The 19,245-nt window shown below is 52.5% G+C and overlaps 1 protein-coding gene across 1 annotated transcript in view; it reads right to left on the bottom strand.

The window, feature by feature from the left end:
* ITSN1 (intersectin 1) overlaps positions 1-19,245 on the bottom strand; it is a 123,145-nt gene that overhangs the window by 27,276 nt on the left and 76,624 nt on the right. Inside the window, exons 15-18 of the mRNA XM_079762187.1 lie at positions 13,370-13,457; positions 13,112-13,251; positions 2,242-2,369; positions 686-912 (exon numbers count right to left, since the gene is read on the bottom strand). Coding sequence (XP_079618313.1) covers positions 686-912; positions 2,242-2,369; positions 13,112-13,251; positions 13,370-13,457 — 583 coding nt within the window. The remainder of the gene's footprint in view (positions 1-685; positions 913-2,241; positions 2,370-13,111; positions 13,252-13,369; positions 13,458-19,245) is intronic.

Raw genomic sequence — 19,245 nt, 5'->3', positions numbered from 1 at the left:
CTTTACAGAACCGTTTCTGTCTTTTTCTTCCTGTACACCAGTGGAAAGCACACTGGTGATCAGACCAATGCCATCGTGTCATTTCCCACAAAGAAGGAGGCAATCACTCCGTTCAGCGGGGTTCTCTGCCAAGCAGTCCAGTATCTTACAGCCGCACAAGAATTTAAAACCCACCCCAGTTTGCACCTGTTTAAGGGATGCCTTCTAGCCATTTCTGAGTTTCCCACGTATCACTCCTTAGCGGGCAACGTACGGTCACAGGGCAAACACAGCCTCGCTCTTAGGAAGGGGCAGCCGCCTTCCGCGGGCGCTGAAGTCGGTGCCTGCGCGCAGGCAGAGGGCAGGGGCCACTCCCTGCCCCGGGAGAACCCAGAAAGCCCAGCGAGAACTGCAGCCCGAGGCGCCGGCGAGGTCACGGCCTCTCCCGGGAGCCCAGGCGGCGCAGTGAAACGCTGCACTGCTGTCTGCGGGACTTCTGATGCCAGTGACGGCAGGCGCAGGCTGGCGGGGGGGGGCAGAATTAAAGATCCTAACGCCCCACACCAAAAGCTGCTCTGTCCCAAACAAGGAGCCTGGCGTGGCCACCTCTGTTCACACAGCCAGGCAGGGCCTGACAGGCGTGGGAATGTTCAGAAGGATGGGGGAGAGACGACCCAGCTTCCAGGTCACGCCCGGCCCCCGATACCTGCGGTGGACCAGGGCGCGTGGACGGCCGGCGCGGCGGGCTCCTGGTGCTGCGGGAAGAGCCGGCCCAGCCTGTCCTGCGTCTCCAGCTTGCCTCTGTCCTCGCCGTCCTTCCTCCTGGCGCTCTCCTCCCTCCGGAGGCGCTGCTCCTCCTGGGGCCTCCGCCGCGGCGGCTCATCGTCCTGCGGCACGTGCTCGGGGCCCTGCCCGGCCCGCTCCTGAGCCCGCCTGCCAACGAGATGCTCGGTTACCGGGGGGAAGCGGCTCCAGTTCACACGGAAACCACACCCGGCCAATGGGATGCTAACGACCTCCGGACGGACAGAGCGCTCTGCATCAGCGAAACCAAGGCTCTCGGGGCCCCTCTGAGATGAAACCACAGCTCAGAGAATCACAGAAAGAACGTTCTGATGTCTGATGTAGCCGAGCAACTGGTTAGAACAGTGGTCGGCAAACTGCGGCTCGCGAGCCACATGCGGCTCTTTGGCCCCTTGAGTGTGGCTCTTCCACAAAATACCTCGTGCGGGCGCGCACGTACAGTGCGATTGAAACTTCGTGGCCCATGCGCAGAAGCCGGTTTTCGCCTCTCAAAAGAAATTTCCATCGTTGTACTGTTGATATTTGGCTCTGTAGACTAATGAGTTTGCCGACCACTGGGCTAGAACAATAACAAAACCGCTTCTCAGCTTTAAAGTGGTACATACCTGCAGAACACCAGAGCCACAAGCCACGGGACCCAACTTCCATGAACAACTACTCCCCCCCCCCCCGCCCCGCATGAGAGAAGCCCAAGTACAGACTCAAACTGCTGCGCACACGGAACCAAACCCCGCCACTCCGGCGGGACGGAGCCGGCCACCAAGTCAGCGGCTGCCTCTTCACGTTTTTTGTCTAAACTCAATAATCCGTCTTTACGATTTATACTGTCTCATTGGGATATTTGGTTATTTGTGTCTAAAATTAGTGGAAACGTAAAAAGCAAATATCCAACAACAAAGGCAGACACACCAACAGTTGAAGGTAAACATCCACAATGCACTGCGGGAAGCTACAAGTGAGGACCAGACTCTCAGACAGAAACACAGGCTGAGCGGCCCCTGAGGCGGCAGCAGACGCTCTCGGGTCCTGAGCTTAACCGGCGGCTGCGGAAGAGGAGGAAGAGGGCGCCCGCTGGAGGAGGCTGTGGCCAGCCCGGCGCCGCTGTAGAGGCCGTGCCTGGAAGAGGGTGGAGCGCGCCCAGGCCCGGTGCGCGGACAGCCCCGCTGACCGGAGCCGGAACTCAGGAGAGCTCTGGGAACCAAGCCGACACAGGGCTGCTTACGAACAAAGATTTATATACACGCGTGTTTGTGTGTGTGTGCACGCACACGCACACACACACACACACACACACGCAGACGGAGGCTCGTTCTGGGCGGAAGACCCCGGAGGAGCCGGGCACAGAGCAGACACACACACACACACACACACACACACGCACACACACACACACCGCGGAGGAGCCGGGCCCAGAGCAGACACAGTGCCTCCAGCTGGCCGCGCCCCCGGAAGACGCACCTCTGGGCCTCTTCTTTCTGCTTCTCTAACTCGATGGTCCTTCGCTCCTGTTCCTTCTGTTTCAGGCGCTCGGCCTCTATGGACTTCTGCTTCTGGAGTTGCTGCTTATTATGTGTTTCTCTCAATTCCTATAAAAATCAAGAAACAGGTAACTCGTGAGGCAACAGCACTGCCACTGTGTGTGAGCGACGCTCCACAGTGGAGAGGCCTCGGCATTTAGGCAGAACGTTTCAGAGGTGGGGAGCGAGGCCTTGGAAAACTGCCACCCTCCCCACGCTGGCAGGACGGCGCTCCAGGGGCCGCCCAAGGCCGCTGCAGGGAGCCGTGCACACGCCCCATGCACACGCCCCGTGCACACGCCCCGTGCACACCGCGCTCTCCACCAGTGCTCAGAGGCCGCTGCAGGGAGCCGTGCACACGCCCCGAGCACACGCCCCGTGCACACCGCTCTCCACCAGGGCTCAGAGGCCGCTGCAGGGAGCCGTGCACACGCCCAGTGCACACGCCCAGTGCACACCGCGCTCTCCCCCAGGGCTCAGAGCCGTGCTAGCCTGGGAAGGGCATTCCAGGAGCCCCAGGACCCAGCTCAACAATAGCAACGGGACGTGACTGGTTTTAAGACATGGTGATGACCATGACTAAAACCTGAGATCTTGCTGATCATGAAGAGCACCAGCCTCCACTGGCTTTGACAGTGCACACACCTCCTCACGTGCCATCTCCACTAAAACCTCACCTCCTCCTCCTGCACGGCCTTCGAACAAATGGCCATGCCTCTGCTCCATGACCTCCTTCTCCCCACCCAGGCCCGTCTGCCTTCAAATCACCCTTCAGAGCATCTGCTCTCTAAAGCCCGTGTGACGGCGTCGCCGCCAGACTCGACCAGCCAGCAGCCACAGGGCGTGAAACGCTGGCCAGGAACCCTGGGACGTGCAGTCACTGGAACCATCTGACCGCGTCAGCAACAATCCCAGGAGCCCGCAGGCCTGCGGGGGCTGCGCGGCCGGCTGCCGAGGGTCGGTCCCCGTGGCCAGCGGGTCTGTGGGGAGACAGGAGCTGCGGCCCGTGGCTCTGGCAAGTCCACAGGTGGCTCTTGCTGCCTTGAGCTCCCACCTCTAGGTTCGTTCCGAGACGGAAGCCCAGGGTCAGCGTTAACACGCACTCATTCCTAGAGAAGAGCCCCGAGTGGGAGGCTAACCTTTCCTACTCGCTGGACTCTCTTAAGAGGAAGCTGAACACACAAACCCGCATCTGTACCGAGAGACCCATCTCGGACCAATGGCTACAAGAAGCGTATAACTGGAGATCAGGAGGTGAGGGGGAGACAGGCCTGGGGGACAGGGCCTGGAGGGAGGGAGGGAGGGAGGGAGGGAGGGAGGGAGATACCGGGGACGCGGGGACCCACCAGGCAGGGTGCAGCAGGAAGAGGCGACTTGGCGGCCTGGTCCCTATGGCAGCAGCCCTGGGCACATGGCTTGTAACTTATGAAGGGCGCCCGGGGCAAGCTGGCTGGGACAGGGCGGGGCAGGGATGCCACGACTGCAAACGGGAGCAACGATGACACCTCACTTCACGGCGCTGAGAACAGCACCCGCCCGCCCCCCCCTCCCCCCCCCCCCCGGGAAAGAAGCCCATTTTCCATTCTCCTCCTCACCGTCAACCATGGGATGTAAAACTCTCACGTGATTAAGAATTCGGCAGGATTCCTTCCCATAGGAATTTGGATTCAGGCATAAACAGGGTTCTCTGATGACACCAATGAGAATGGGATTAATCTCTGAGTTTGCTGTTTCTGAGACAAAGACAAAGCGGGCTGATGCCTGTTGCTGTATGATCTGCACCCTCAGCTCACGGTAACACGCATGTCTGCACACAAGGACGTGCAGGAGGGACACCAGCCACCCAAGTGCCCTGCGAGGCCCCGCCGGCACCGGCGCCCTTTAAAAGGCAGGTCCGAGGCCACGGCAGAGTCCCTTCCGATGCTGTTTAAATTCCAGCCCCAATGGTGGCAAACTCTGGAACAGAAGGAGGGTTTACGGAAATGGACGACGACGAGCCAGGCACCGGCATGCTGACCCCGGTTCCCGGCGGCCGAGGCGGCCGAGCAGCGCAGCGGGCTCCCTCAGCTTGGGCCTGTTCCGTCGTAGACGTTTCACTACAGACATGCCTTCCTTCCCTCGGTGTCTGTCATTCAGGGTTCTATTCTCAGCGCGGAATAAACCAGAGGCGTGAGCGGTAAGCAGTGACTCAGTGAAATCCAACACAAAGGCGGCGAAAGGGCAGGAAGGAGTAGCGCTGGTCTGACGCCCAGGAGCCTGAGCGTGTGGAAAGAGAAAAGCGACTTCACGCAGGAAAAGTGGACCCAGGCAGAGCGAGTCACAATCCTCGGCCCCAGGTCCTGGGGGCACGGGAGGCAGGCGGGCACCTCTCCTTCCACCGAGGCTGCTCTGCACGTTGGTGCCCCGCGTCCCCGGCTCCTGGGCGCGGGCTGCGGATGCCCCGTACGGGCCACGGGATCCAAGACACGCCACTGCAGATGCCCTACAGGCCACGGGATCCAAGTCACGCCACTGCAGATGCCCCGTACGGGCCACGGGATCCAAGTCACACCACTGCAGATGCCCTACAGGCCACGGGATCCAAGTCACGCCACTGCAGATGCCCTACAGGCCACGGGATCCAAGTCACGCCACTGCAGATGCCCCGTACAGGCCACGGGATCCAAGTCACACCACTGCAGATGCCCTGTACAGGCCACGGGATCCAAGTCACGCCACTGCAGATGCCCTGTACAGGCCACGGGATCAAAGTCATGCCACGGCAGATGCCCTGTACAGGCCACGGGATCAAAGTCATGCCACGGCAGATGCCCTGTACAGGCCACGGGACCAAAGTCACACCACCGCAGATGCCCTGTACAGGCCACGGGATCCAAGTCACGCCACTGCAGATGCCCTGTCAGGCACGGGACCAAAGTCACGCCACGGCAGATGCCCTGTACAGGCCACGGGACCAAAGTCACGCCACGCTCGAGGCGCATTAGGCGGCTCCATCAAGTGGAAAGCGGGAAGAAGTGAGCTCAGGGCTCAGCTGTGCGCTCTCCCGGAGCAGTGCCCCCGCCTCCCCCTGCCTCCCTGCCCGCAGCCGCCTCGGACCGGCGGTGTGATGAGACCACCCTCTCCCCGGAGTAAACAGTCCCCGTGCCGCGGTGCTCTTGGTCACGCGCTGATGGCGTGTCTGAGGGCGGGGAGATGGCCGGGCCCAGCACGGCCTCTGTGCCACGAGTGACGTGCAGAACGCACTGCTGTCCACACGCAGCCCCGGGGGAGGCCGGCCGCACCCCGAAGCGCCGGACGGCAAGCTGCCGCGCACGTTACAGGTTCCGCCGGGACGGGGTGACCCTCGGGCACCTCCTGGCTGTCGCTCAGTGACCGGGCTGAAGAGCTGCTGCTTCCGGTCAGGGCCGTTTCATTTCCCGTTGCTCCCAGCGTCCCTCGCCGCACCGACAGCCCCAGGGGGTACAGGAAGGAGACTCCGTTCCTTTGCATCCTTTCTGCATTCAGTGTTCACGCTCTCTCATCGCCCGCTGAGTGCTTTCTAACAGACCATCACGGCTCGCAGAGCCGCCCGCTCCGTGGCCGTGGCCTACCAGAACGTGAGCTTTCTCATGACACACGATCCAACCACCGCGACCTCAAGCCAACTCCCAGAGGAAGCCGGGAGCCCGGCGTCCCCAGGGGGAGGGTGTGGAGCCGCGTCCGGCCTCCTGTCGTGGGGAAGAAGGAGCGCCGTGCTCTTGACCGGCCTTCGGTGCTGGCGCCACCATCCAGCCAGGCTGGTGACGCGGTTCCGTCTGTGACAACCAAGCGCCCGGAGAAGCTGGCGTGGGACTGCGGCTCGTGCAGCCGGCCTGGAGGACTCGGTGCGTGCCGCCCGCCTCGGTCCAAGGTGGAATGAGGTAGGAAGAGGCGGTGCAGCTCCTCGGACAGAGGCGTGGAGCTTGTAACAAGCAAGTCCTTCCACCACTCCGACGGTCACAGAAACCACCGCTGCGTTCGGGAACGCGGGCCGATGCCACGGCCCTGGAGGTGGAGCGTGAGGCGGGACCGACCTGGTCTTACCTCTGAGCCGACACGCTGGCGTGGTGACGGTCTGGTGAGGCTGCCACGGGACTGAAAAGCAGTTTCCCGGCCACAGCGCGACAGAAGTGCAGCCTCCATGTTTGGTTCTGATCAGCCCACTTGACCCTTGGCAAAAGATGGCTCTTGACTGTGCTCTTGACCGGCCTTCGGTGCTGGCGCCACCAAGATGGCCTTCGGTGCTGGCGCCCGGTCAAGATGGTGGCGCCAGCACCGAAGGCCGGTCAAGAGCGCTGACATCTTACTCTCAGAATTTAAATGTGCTCTCACTTGCACCAACTTACTGTTCCTGAAATGATGCATGCTGAGTCATGTCTTTAAGCCCATTCCCAGCCGGAATCTCTTCGCTATAGGAGAGGTTCGGGAAGGTTAGGGGCCAACACCCAGCACAGTGCCTGTGTGTCTTAGTTCCGCGCAGAACTAGCGTCCCAGGAGCTGTGCGCAGCCTGGACCTCCGTGGTTTATCCCTCCGGCCACGTCAAACACCGAAGCAGGGCCCCCGCGGCACCGGCCTGCCCACTCCGGGCCCACCTCTCCCGCTTCCACACGCGCGCACATCAGCCTTGCTCAGCCTCCTGGTCTGTACGCCAGGTCTGAGTCAGGGTCGAGCGTCCCGCCATCGGCCTCCCGTGCTGCATCAAAGCCTCCGTCCGGGAAGCCTGCACGTGCACACGCACGTCTCTGACGTGTCCAGGCGGAAAGCTTCCCGTTAATTTTAAGGTTTGCACTTGATGTGCAGCTTACAGGGAGGGCCTGCGAGAGAACGAGGGGCTAATAAGTACTTTTAGTAAAATGCTGCCTTCGTCTTGCGTGGAACATGTAGAATATGCTCTTTGGTAAACCTTTTGTTAAAGGTAGACATGCTATGTTGTAGCTAAAACGATTCTTAACCACAAAAATTCTGAAATTCATATCTTTTTCATACATTCTGAAGTTGTTTACCAACTTATTTTTGTTTGAAGTGTGACTTTTCCCTCCCCTCCCTCTCCTGCAAAAAAAAGGGGGTGGGTTTCTGCTAATGAATTGAGCAGACATCGAATGTTTTATCTGCTGTGGAACTTAATGTCTGGATACTTGAGCATGTGTTTTATTATGTAATTGATACAATGGTGATGTGTCTCGATGTTAGTTCACCCAGATATGTATACTGTTTGGGCATGTGCGGCTATATCTCTGTGGGAGAAATCATTTGTCAGTGTTCACCAGCTTATAAAAATTTAATGCGAGAGCTTAAACATCTAAATAAATGAGATGCATTTATCATTAAAAAAAGAAGTGAATTTAAAGAATCTACAGGGAAAAATCATGCTACGAGGTAGTTTGAAAACAATTTTAAATGTAGCAGACACATGAAGGCAGATATTTAAAAACCAAAGCGCACCGATGCGTTCGCACGTCAGCATCGAGGCAGGCGGAGCCCGTCTTTGGAAGCGGCCGCACGAGCTGCAGCTCCGAGCTCCTCGCGGAAACGGGGCCAGGAAAGAACAGGCGTCCCAGCAAGGAACAGACGCGCTGGCATCTTAGGATCCAGACCTGAGGGCTGCAACGCCTTTCCATCGCCTCCGTCCGCCACCTGCTGGGGCCACGGTCGGCTGTCAGACAACCAAAGGCCGCAAACGCAGGCGCTCCGGCCCGTCCTCCCCTTTCTCGGACTGGGCGGGTAAGCTGGCACGAACCAAGACACACAGGACACAGGGTTCTTAAGCTGCTAACTGGTTTAAAGGTGAACTTAGAAGAGGCACTCTTCAGAATGAAGGAACACGTGCTGCACACGGCTGGTGTCTTGCGCCTAGGCCCGAGGGCCCCGGGGACCGAGCGGAGCGGAGGGCTGCCCTGTCGCTCCTTCCTTTCCAACAGTTTAAAAGCCTCGAGCACAATGACCGTTACTGAAGAGCGCCCTTCCATCTCTCAGGGAAAGCGCTGGAGGCGTCACTAACTTCGTTCCTTGGGAAAGGACAGAACTATTGGGAGACCAGCTCAGAAAAGCGTCACACAGTTCTGTCAGCTGCTGCTGGTGGTCAGCCTCATTGACGGGACCCTGCAAATGCCATTCAATCGTGTCAGTTACTTTTCTATTAAAACTAAGATAAAAACCGAACCGGTAAGAAATTGCTAAGAATCAAAACTCAGTATCTCACGGGTGGGTCTCCCTAAAACTAATGACTCATGTCTTGGCTGCATATTTCTCCAACAATAGGATATCGAGTACAACTTTGCTGATTTTTCTTCTATGAGTTCTATTCAAGGGTCTGATATGTTTTACACTAGATATAGTGTGTAATAATTTAACCCACCTCCTAATAACAGTATGATACCTTTCTTTTTTTTTCTTTTTTTAAATATATTTTATTGATTTTTTACAGAGAGGAAGAGAGAGAGATAGAGAGTTAGAAACATCGATGAGAGAGAAACATCGATCAGCTGCCTCCTGCACACCCCCCACTGGGGACGTGCCCGCAACCAAGGTACATGCCCTTGACCGGAATCGAACCTGGGACCTTTCAGTCCGCAGGCCGACGCTCTATCCACTGAGCCAAACCGGTTTGGGCAGTATGATACCTTTCTTATTTCCTAAGAAATTATGAAATGTTCATTAAAGAAGTTTTAGCTACATGTCACAAACAAATACAGGGAAGATAAAACTCCCGTAAGTGTGAAGTGGATATAAATTAAAATGAGGTCTTCATCACCAACAATGCCCACAGAATTCTGGGAAACAGCAGTTTCGTAACCAGGGCCGTGCGCAAGCTCTGGCTCGCGAGCACCACTGAGCCGCTCGCCAAAGGGGGGCGTGGGCCTCCTCCTGCAGAGAACTCTGACTTTCAAAGCGCTTTGATCAAACAGATCATGAACCTCAGAAAGAAAATGACGGGCAAATAAGGATCCTATCTTGTATTAAGATAAGTGAAAACCAGCTTCTGTTAACTTGATCCCTTCACCCGAGGAGGGAGAGCACTCCTCCCCCGGAGAATGGAGATATTATCGCCATAAAACATCTCCGGGCAGCTCTGGCGCGCAGCCAAAGTGTTTCTAAAGCCATCGCTTGACAAATTAAATGCTGGAGAAGCCAGCTTCTGCCTCAGAGCCTGGCCCGCTGCCGAGTTGGCGGAGCCGGCTGCTCTGGGCTGTGCGGGGCACAGGGCCACTTGACCCGAACACTGACGGCTCGGCTCCCTGCTTTTGGAGACACGCACAGTGAGGTGCCGCGTGAAGTGGGGTCACTGGAGAGAAAGCGGCATCCCCTGCACGGTATGACGGGACTCCTTTCAGAGACGCTGGCGCAGAGAGGAGACAAACAGCCGCAACGAGGGCCCAGCAGAGAGCGCGCTCGCGGACATTTCCTGCTCATTTGGGCTAACTTTTTTGGAGGGTAACTCTGCTTCTGGTTTTTGCCTCAGGCTGTCTCAGAAAAGAGACAAAATAAGTATACCTTACTTACTTGAAGTTCATGAGCTCAACCCCATTAAATCTAAATAAGGAGACATCTTTTACATTTATAATAATTTTCTTAGTGTTAATATTAAATTGGAAACTGATCTAGGCACCAGCATCACAAACACCGGTGTTGCTCTGTCTGAATCTAATACCTACGTAAGTGCTTTTATATAAATCAACCTCACTTATTTGTCACCCAGGAGTATTACGTAGCACACAATATCCGAATTTTCAAAAAGCCTTTGGGTCTTAAATTACAGTAACTTATCCCAATTAAGTGGCTGCAAAACAAATCGAAAGCTACTTTTAAAAGCCAATTACCAAACGCCACAAGGACGGGGCAGTCAGTGCCTGTGTGAAAACCTGAAAAACAGCTGTATTACAAAACCGAGAAACTGCACCGAAATCAGGGTCAACTGATATTCCACTTACCACAAAATCATAAAGCATGTTCACTCCTGATACATAAGCAGCAGGAGTGTAGAAACGTTGCTCCGTTATTTAAATTCTAAGACATGTTTAAATAGGACCTCTAAACCCGGAGTCAGTACTCAACCAAATACAAGTCCAATTCCCTACAGCACAGCCGGCTGCCGGTGTAGCCCGTGTGCCAACAGGAATGCACTGGGGAGGGGTGTGCATATGGTGTGTGTGTGTGTGTGTGTGTGCGCATGTGCGTGTGTACGCACGTGTGTGTGCACGTGTATGTGCGTGTGAAGGGGTCAGGAAACAGGTGGACAGAGAGGGAAAGAGCCAGAAGATGCTGTCCTCTTGGCAGCAGGAAGAGCTTGTGAAGATTCTGCTCTCACACGCCCGCCCATCCCCAGAAAGAGAAAGTGGGCTCCATTTTGTCAGGAAAATCTAAGTTTCCCCAAAATGCCTGAGCTTTATTGACAAGGCAATATCCCATTATTTTAAATGCATGTCCCTCTAACGGATACACTGGTCAGAGGTTTGGCTGAACAAGAGACTCGAAAGGAACTTAGGTTTTTCAAAGGACTGAGTTCTGCCCTGGCCGGGGGCCCACTGATCGTGTCGTCCCTGCACCAAAACACTTCGTGTTCGATTCCCGGTCGGGGCACGTGCAGGGGCAACAGATTGAGTTTTGCCTTTTCCCAGATCACCTTTTCTGAAATGTTTTTAAAATCTCATAAACAAAGTAACCCACACCATAACTAACAACACCCACCCCGCCGGCCACAGCGGCACCGGGGCTGGCACGGCACCCGGGCACGGCACCTGCCGGCTATCCTGGGCCTCGGAGTGTCCTGCTCGTTTCCACGTTCACGGGATCTGCGCCAAGTTCCCACGCACACGCACTGTGAGTGAGCCGGAGACTTATTTCTTCTGGGAAAGGGGCTTTTCAAAATGACCCGCAGGTACAAATAAAACTTAATCTTGAACAAAACAAGACAGCAAACCATGGAACAGCCGAACATCGTTTACTGCAAGAAAGCGGCACGTTCTCTGAATTCCCACGACTGGCCTAGCCATCCCTGCTCCTCCTTCTGGGTCTCTCCTGTCCTCAGTTTCCCCGCACGCTCCTCCCGAGCACGCTCCTCCCGACGTCTGCCCTGCAGCTCTCTCCAGCGTGGCTCCCTCCCGGGCGCTGACACGGGCCTGCGCTGCCTTGGCAGGGAACTGCCTGCCAGGAAAGCCGGTGTCTGAAGCCAAGAGCCGCCTCACGGGCCTGCCCACAGCCCGGTCCTGGCAGGGCTTGGAGGCGGCTGTCCCCCCAGGCAGGAAGCATGCTGCCGGAGCCGCTGGCTCGGAGGTAAGCCTGACTGCCCACGTATGTGAGGATGCAATTCCTGATTCTGAGTTCATCCTAAACATTCTATTTTGTTAAGATACAAAATACTGTCCACCTTCGCAGCAGCATACCGACTCTCAGTTTCTCGTGTGATGGAATACAACAGTATACCGACTCTCAGTTTCTCGTGTGATGGAACGCGCATAGGGACAGTCACGGGGCGGTCTCTTCCCGACGGCGGCACCCGTGGCAGACGCACTGGCCCACACGGCCCGCTGTAAAGACGAGCGGACTGTGCCTCCCCGGCTGGCAACCAGGAGCGTCCACCATCGTGCACAGTGTGTCCAGAGGAAAGACTCACTCAGACACGACGATTAATTTTAATTAACTAATCATTACTAACTTTGACAAAGAAAGCTTAGCACACAGGCGCGCGCGCGCTCGCGCGCGCACACACACACACACACACACACACACACTCTGTGTAAGTACAGGAGCCAAGTGAAAAGAAATCACTAAGTTGGCTCAAAAAAATTTCCCCTCAGAGCACTTTCCTGGAATTGTACAATTGAGAAAAATTCATTATCTATCATTGGGGGGAAAAAGAAAAGCACAAATATCTTAACTCAGATGTCTAAAGAATTTAGCCTGGAATCTCAATTCAAAGGTCAACTAAAAATCTCAAATATGCTTCCTAATTTTTCTCTTTTTAATAAAAAAGAATAGGAGTTTTACTTTTTTCTTAGTTACAAAAGCTAAATTAGCCGAAGTCAGTATAAAGGATTTTAAGTTATAAAAGGAAAACGAGTCCCTGAAAAACGTATAAAATCCGATTTCATATCAGAACGTAATTACTAAAAACTCCACTATCTACTTAGCCTAAAGTCTGTGGTCACTGCTGATGGGGAATGAACTGCGTGCGCTCTGGGCTTGCTGTCAGAGTCACATTCCTCAGGGGACGAGGTTGTGCAGTGAAACTGAAGGCACCCGATCAGAGGGAGATGGGACAGCTGTCTATCCCCTCCCCTCCGAGCTCTGCCATTTTCTGAACTTGGTGCAAATGGGACAAAATCACACACCACTTCCGGACAGAGACAAAGCAATCACTCCATTGAACGATAAACTTAAAATAAAAGGCAACAAAACAAAGACCTACATTCCAGGACAATCCTGAAGATACAAAGTGGCAGAAAAACTCTTGGTTTTAAAAGAGAAACAGTCCCTCTCCAGCGGTCTTCAAAGAACCCAAGGAAGGGGGCGCTTTCGCAGCCTGGCCTTGGCGTTCACCCTGACGTATTAGCCACAGACAACGGAGGGGGACGCACAGGGACGTACTCAGCTCACACAGGCACCGTGCTGGGCCACTCACTCCCCATCACCTAGAGATGCCAGAATCATTTCCACGTGCGAGAGGAGAGACAGGCGTTCAGACTGTCTGACGTCCACCCAGCCTGATGGATCTCGCGCCCGGGACCGGGTACCGGTGCACCGCCCGGCCTGGCGGGACGCGAGAGGGCGGGGCGCGGGCGGGCACGGACGTTACCTTCAGCTGGTTGTTGAAAATGTCGATCTCCTGCAGTTTGGATCTCGTTTCTTTCTCAACTTCATCCAGCTGCTCTCGGAGCTGCTGGCGAGCCAGTTCTTTTGCTTCTAAGGCCCTTTTGAGTGTGAGGAGTGAGTCTCCTGTTTCAGAAAAACATTACAAGGTAAGAAAACCACCTGGCGGCAGGAAACGGTTTTTACTTTTCTTTCAAGTGAGGAAATTCTCGTCAGTAAAAAGCAAAAGGACAGCAACACCTACTGTGCAGGCTGTTCTGCTGCACCTGCTTCAGCTGGTCATTGAGCAGCTGCTTCTCCGGGATCAGCCTTCCGAGCATCTGCTGAGCCTCCTGGGGGGGAGCAAGGGCGGTGAGTGAGGGGAGGGCCCGGGCCAGGCTGACCCTCCACACAGACCTCAGTCCGTTCTCCGTGCCCCAAAGACTCCCACCCGCAGCCCAGGCCTCGGGTGAACCGCGTGCAGTTGCCAGAGAGGACGCGTCCTGCTTTCTTCCAAGGAGCTCACTGTTTGCCAATGCTTTGCGCTGCGATCAAGCTGAGATGGTCATAGCTCCCTCGATATTTCTTAAACTTTTATTGACTTTCTGCCTGTTTATAAGCTTTAAAAAGTGTACTTGGCGAGACATTAAAGCACCAGCTTCTCCGCGGCGCTGGGCCGGGGGGAGTGGGGGGTGGGGGTGGGGGCGCGGGGTTTAACGGGAACTAGCTGCTGTGAACGTGGCTCTGTAATGGGCCCCGCTGAGGCCGACCACACGCGGGAAGCTGGACACAAACCAGAGTTCCAGCCTGGCACGGGGCTGCCACAGGGCACCCCACACTCGGAAAGGAGCTGCCATGTCAAGGCGCACCACAATTCTTGAAACAACTATTTCTTAACCGACGTGAGAAAAACCCACATCACACGGGACAAGGCTATGTCATGGATGACTTGCCAAGCACTGGACCTGCTTAAGTTCAGCTGAAATTACCCTAATAGTTTCTGTACATTTCAGTAACATGACAGCCTTCCAGTGTATAATGAGGAATATTTAACTTCTACTTTTACCTACATTTAAAAAAAAATCTCTATATATTGGCTTTTTGTTTTAAAAAATAGAAGTATCTTTAAAAATGCTTTTCATCCAGGTTCAGAGCCAGTCTTCCGGAAAAACCACCCTCAAACACCCTGGCTTGCATGTCAGCAGTCACTGTGTGCCACATGTGAGGAGCAGCGGGGTTTAGGAGCTGCACAGGGAGGAGCTGGAATGACCGTCTCGTGGGAACAATCCACACACACACAATCTGGACAAAACAGAACATACAACAGGTCGTTCCCCAAAGCCACGAGCTCCTCCCGTCTCCCGGACGAAGGCGGGCCGCCTCCAGCACCAGTCTCTCCGGAACCAGGTCAAACCGTGAGCAGCACCAAGCAGCGTGGCTCAGACCACTCAGCTCCTCTTACGCATGTAAATGTGACAGCCCACGTGGCTAAATACGGCAAAACAACATGAAGGGCTCCCTGACTCACTGGCACAGCAAGGACCCCTCGTTCCAGTAAGGAAAGGGAGCCCCTGTCTCAGAACCTACCATGACCTGGATTTCTTCAAACATGTCTTATTTTTTACTTCACCACATTTTCAGGAACCCCGATTTGTATTTTATTATCAACTAGAGGCCCAGGGCACAAAGTCGTGCATGGGTGGGGACCGGCTGGCTCACCCCCATTGGGGCTAGGCCGGCCAGGGGGAGGGGCTGCGGGCGGTTGGCCATCAGACCCGCCCCATGGTCGAACTCCCAATTGAGGAGAAGATTGGCATATTCGCCTTTTATTATATAGGACTAGAGGCCCGGTACACGAAATTCGTGCACAGGAGCCCAGCCTGAACCCTCTCACAATCCAGGACTGCTGGCTCCCAACTGCTCGCCTGCCTGCCTTCCTGATCACCCCCTAACCACTCCCCTGCCAGCCTGATTGATGCCTAACTACTTCCCTGCCAGCCTGTTTGCCCCTAACTGCCCTCCCCTGCAGGTGTGGTCCTCCCAACTGCCCTTCCCTGCAGGCCTGGTCTCCCCCAACTGCACTCCCCTGCAGGCCTGGGTCCCCCTCAAATGCCCTTCCCTGCAGGCCCGGTCGCCCCCAACTTCCCTCCTCTGCCAGCCTGGTCACCCCTAACTGCCCTCCCCTGCAGGCTTGATCGCCCGCAACTGCCTTCCCTTGCAGGCCTGGTCCCTCCCAACTGCCCTCCCCTGCTGGCCATCTTGTGGCGGCCATCTTGTGTCCACATGGGGGCAGCCATCTTGTGTGTTGGAGTGATGGTCAATCTGCATATTACTCTTTTATTAGCTAGGATAGAGGCCTGGTGCACGGGTGGGGGCCGGCTGGTTTGCCCTGAATGGTGTCCCGGATCAGGGTGGGGTTCCCTTGGGGCATGGGGCGCCCTGGGCAAGGGGCCTGAGGTGGTTTGCAGGCCGGCCACACCCCCTGGTGACCCAATCGGAGGCCCTGGTATCTGGGATTTATTTATCTTCTATAATTGAAACTTTGTAGCCTTGAGCAGAGGCCAGGGCAGGCCAGGGCTGCAGGAAGCTTGGCTTCATCCATCGCCGGGGGCAACTCAAACCTCCTGCTCTCTCCAGCTCCGTGGCCGCCACTATTTTTGTTGGGATTTATTTATCTTCTATAATTGAAACTTTGTAGCTTTGAGCGGAGATCAGGGCTGGCCAGGAAGCTTGGCTTCCTCCATCGCCAGGGGCAACCCAAGCCTCCTGCTCTCTCCAGATCCAAGCCTGCTGCCATTTTTGTTGGGATTTATTTATCTTCTATAATTGAAACTTTGTAGCCTTGAGCGGAGGCCAAGGCCGGCCAGAGTGGGCAGGAAGCTTGGCTTCCTCCATTGCCGGGGAAACCCAAGCCTCCTGCTCGCTCCGTGGCCACAGCCATCTTGGTTGGGTTAATTTGCATACTCTCTCCTGATTGGCTGATGGGCATGGCTTGTGGGCGTAGCAGAGGTACGGTCAATTTGCATGTTTCTCTTTTATTAGTGTAGATAAGTGAACATGCTAAGTGTCAATCTTAAATAATAAAAGTGTGTTTGGTGCGATAATGAATAAGCACATGGCCTTCACTCCTAAGTTTTCCAAGGGAATGTCTTATGAAACTGCTCATAAAGAGTTAATGAAAGACAGAGAGAGCTGGGATAATGTTTTCAAGCCATCTGTGGCAGTGAACATCTGATACTATTACGTTATGTCTCCAACTGATTGGGACTTCCAAGAACCTGAAACAACTGACAGGACTGAAGAGAAACCCACATGTAGAAAATGACAGAGTCCAACACCCTCTCCCAGCAGCTGAAGGAAGTCACAAACCAGTGAGGACGTGGAAGACACCCCCGCCATGAATCAGCGTGATCTGGCTGCCGTTACAGGGCACTCCACCCAACCACGAGGGCACATTCTTTACAAGTGACAGGCAAGATTCACCAAGACAGATCCTATGCTGAGCCATAAAGCAATAAGAAAGATATCTGGAAAAATTTCAAATATTTGGAGATTAAACAGCATAATTCTAAATAACTCATCAAAGGAAAAATGACAAAAGAAATAAAAAATATTTTGAATTGAATGAATATGAAAACACTACACATTAAAAATTTTGTGTAATATGGCTACAACAATACTTAGAGGGAAATTTATGGCTTAAAATGTTTATATCAGAAATGAAGAAAGGTCCAAATTCAATCATGTAAGTTTCCCCTTTATGAAACTAAAAATAAGCAAATTAAACTCAATGTTGATAGAAGGAAATAAAAAGCCTCAATAAATGAAACAGAAAATGAACATACCATAGAGAAAAAAAATAATAGAAATAAAGGCTTTAAAAAATCAATACAACCAATAAACTTCTAGCAAGAACTGATTTAGAAAAGGATGAGGAGGAAGGGAAGAGAGAATTAAGAGAAGGAAGAGGGGAAGGGAGAGGAGAAGGAAGAGAAAGAGATGGGGAGGGAGAGAGAAAATACAAAATTTCAGTACCAGGAATGAAAGAAGTGACATTACTACAGATACTACAGGCTTCTAAAGAATAATAAGAGAATGCTGTAAATAACTTTATACAAATAAATTTGATTACTTCGAGGAACAGGACAAATTCATTGAAAGATAGAAATTATCAAAAGACTCAAGAAGAAACAGAGAATCTGAAGAGCCCTACAACTATTGAATACATTTTTGCCCTGGGTGGTTTGGCTCAGTGGATAGCGTCAGCCTGCGGACTGAAGGGTCCTGGGTTTGATTCCAGCCAAGGGACATGCCCGGGTTGCAGGCTCGATCCCCGGTGGGGGGCGTGCAGGATGCAGCCAATGGATGATTCTCTCTTGTCATTCATGTTTCTATCTCTCGCTCTCTCTCCCTTCCTCTCTGAAGTCAATAAAAGAAATATATTTTTAAAAATAAATAAATAAATAATAATAATAAATTTTTTGCAATTAAAAGTCCTACTACACAGAAAACTCTTAGCACAGAAGGCTTCGCTGGTGAATGCCATCAAATACTCAAAGAAGAAATACCATTTCAACACAAACGTTTTTAGAAAATAGGGAAAAAAGGATACTCTCCAGCTTGTTTTCGTATTTATTACCCTGAGACCATAACTAGACAAGGACATTACAAGAAGACTATCAACTAATATTTCTCATGAATTTAAATGAAAAATCTTTAATAACAGCAAACTGAATCTTATAAAGTATTTTTTAAATGGCAATACATCATGACCAAGTGTGGTTTATCGCAGAAATAGAAGGTAGTCTAACATTCAAATTTCAACCAAAGTAAGTCATTATACAGGTGGGGCAAAAGTAGGTCTACAGTTGAGTACTAGAAAGTTTATTCTTGTATTGTTATTTAATAGTTGTTACATTATTTTCCATATACTAGTAAACAACTATAAACCTACTTTTGCCCCACTCTGTATTAAAGAAAACAAACGGGGGAAAACATGTAAACATCTCAACCAAAACAGGAAAAAAGTTACCCAATCAGACACCTGTTCCTGACCACCACTCTCAGCAGAAAGTGGGGGGAGGGAAGTCCCTCGACCTGAAAAGGGCAGCTACCAGCAAACCTGCAGTCAGCACCACCCTCAATGGTGAGACTGAAGCCTTTCCCCTACGGTCAAAACCAGGACTCTCACCATTTCTACCCAAAACAGCACTGGAGGCTGTTATCAAGGCAGTTCGGACAAATAAATAAATACAAACGTCAATGGAAGGTAGACAGACTGGAAATAAGAAATAGCTGTCTTCATTTGCAAACAATGTACTATGTACACAGAAACTCTAAGGAATACGTATGTTAAGCAATATTATAGATATAAGGTCAGTATATAGCAATAAATTATATTTTTATATATTGGCATCAAATAATAGGAAATTGAAATAACATCCAAAACCATGACATACTTAGGGGTAAACTTTACAAAATATGTACAAGACTTATACACTAAAAACTACAAAACACTGTTCAGAGAAATTTAAAACAACTGAAATAAAATTGAGAAATACTAGTATACCATAAGACTCAATATTGTCAATATGTCGATTCTTCCCAAATTGATTTATAAAATCAATGAAACACCAATCAAAATTCTAAGTGTCGCCGAAACTGGTTTAGCTCAGTGGATAGAGCGTCGGCCTGCGGACTCAAGGGTCCCAGGTTCGATTCCGGTCAAGGGCATGTACCTTGGTTGCGGGCACGTCCCCAGTAGGGGGTGTGCAAGAGGCAGCTGATGGATGTTTCTCTCTCATCGATGTTTCTAACTCTCTATCCCTCTCTCTTCCTCTCTGTAAAAAGTCAATAAAATATATTTTTTTAAAAAAAATTCTAAGTGTCTTTGTAAAAATTAACAAGCTGATTCTAAAACTTATGTGGCATTGTAAAGGATCTAAACTAGCCAAAGTAATGTGAAGAAAAAAAAGAATATTGAAGATCTCAGAGTAATTCGTTTAAAAAATTATTATAAAGCTACAATTATCAACAGAGTAAGGTCCCGGTGAAAGAAAAGACACAGATTAAGGGAGCAGAGTAGAGTCTAGAAAAGACCTTGACAAATACGATCAATTGATTTTCAACAAGCTGCCATGG

Source organism: Cnephaeus nilssonii (assembly GCF_951640355.1).
Source record: "Cnephaeus nilssonii genome assembly, chromosome: 3".
NCBI classification, from domain to species: Eukaryota; Metazoa; Chordata; class Mammalia; order Chiroptera; family Vespertilionidae; genus Cnephaeus; species Cnephaeus nilssonii.
The sequence above is the reverse complement of the archived record's forward strand: the minus strand, read 5'-3'. Positions and strand labels throughout refer to the sequence as shown.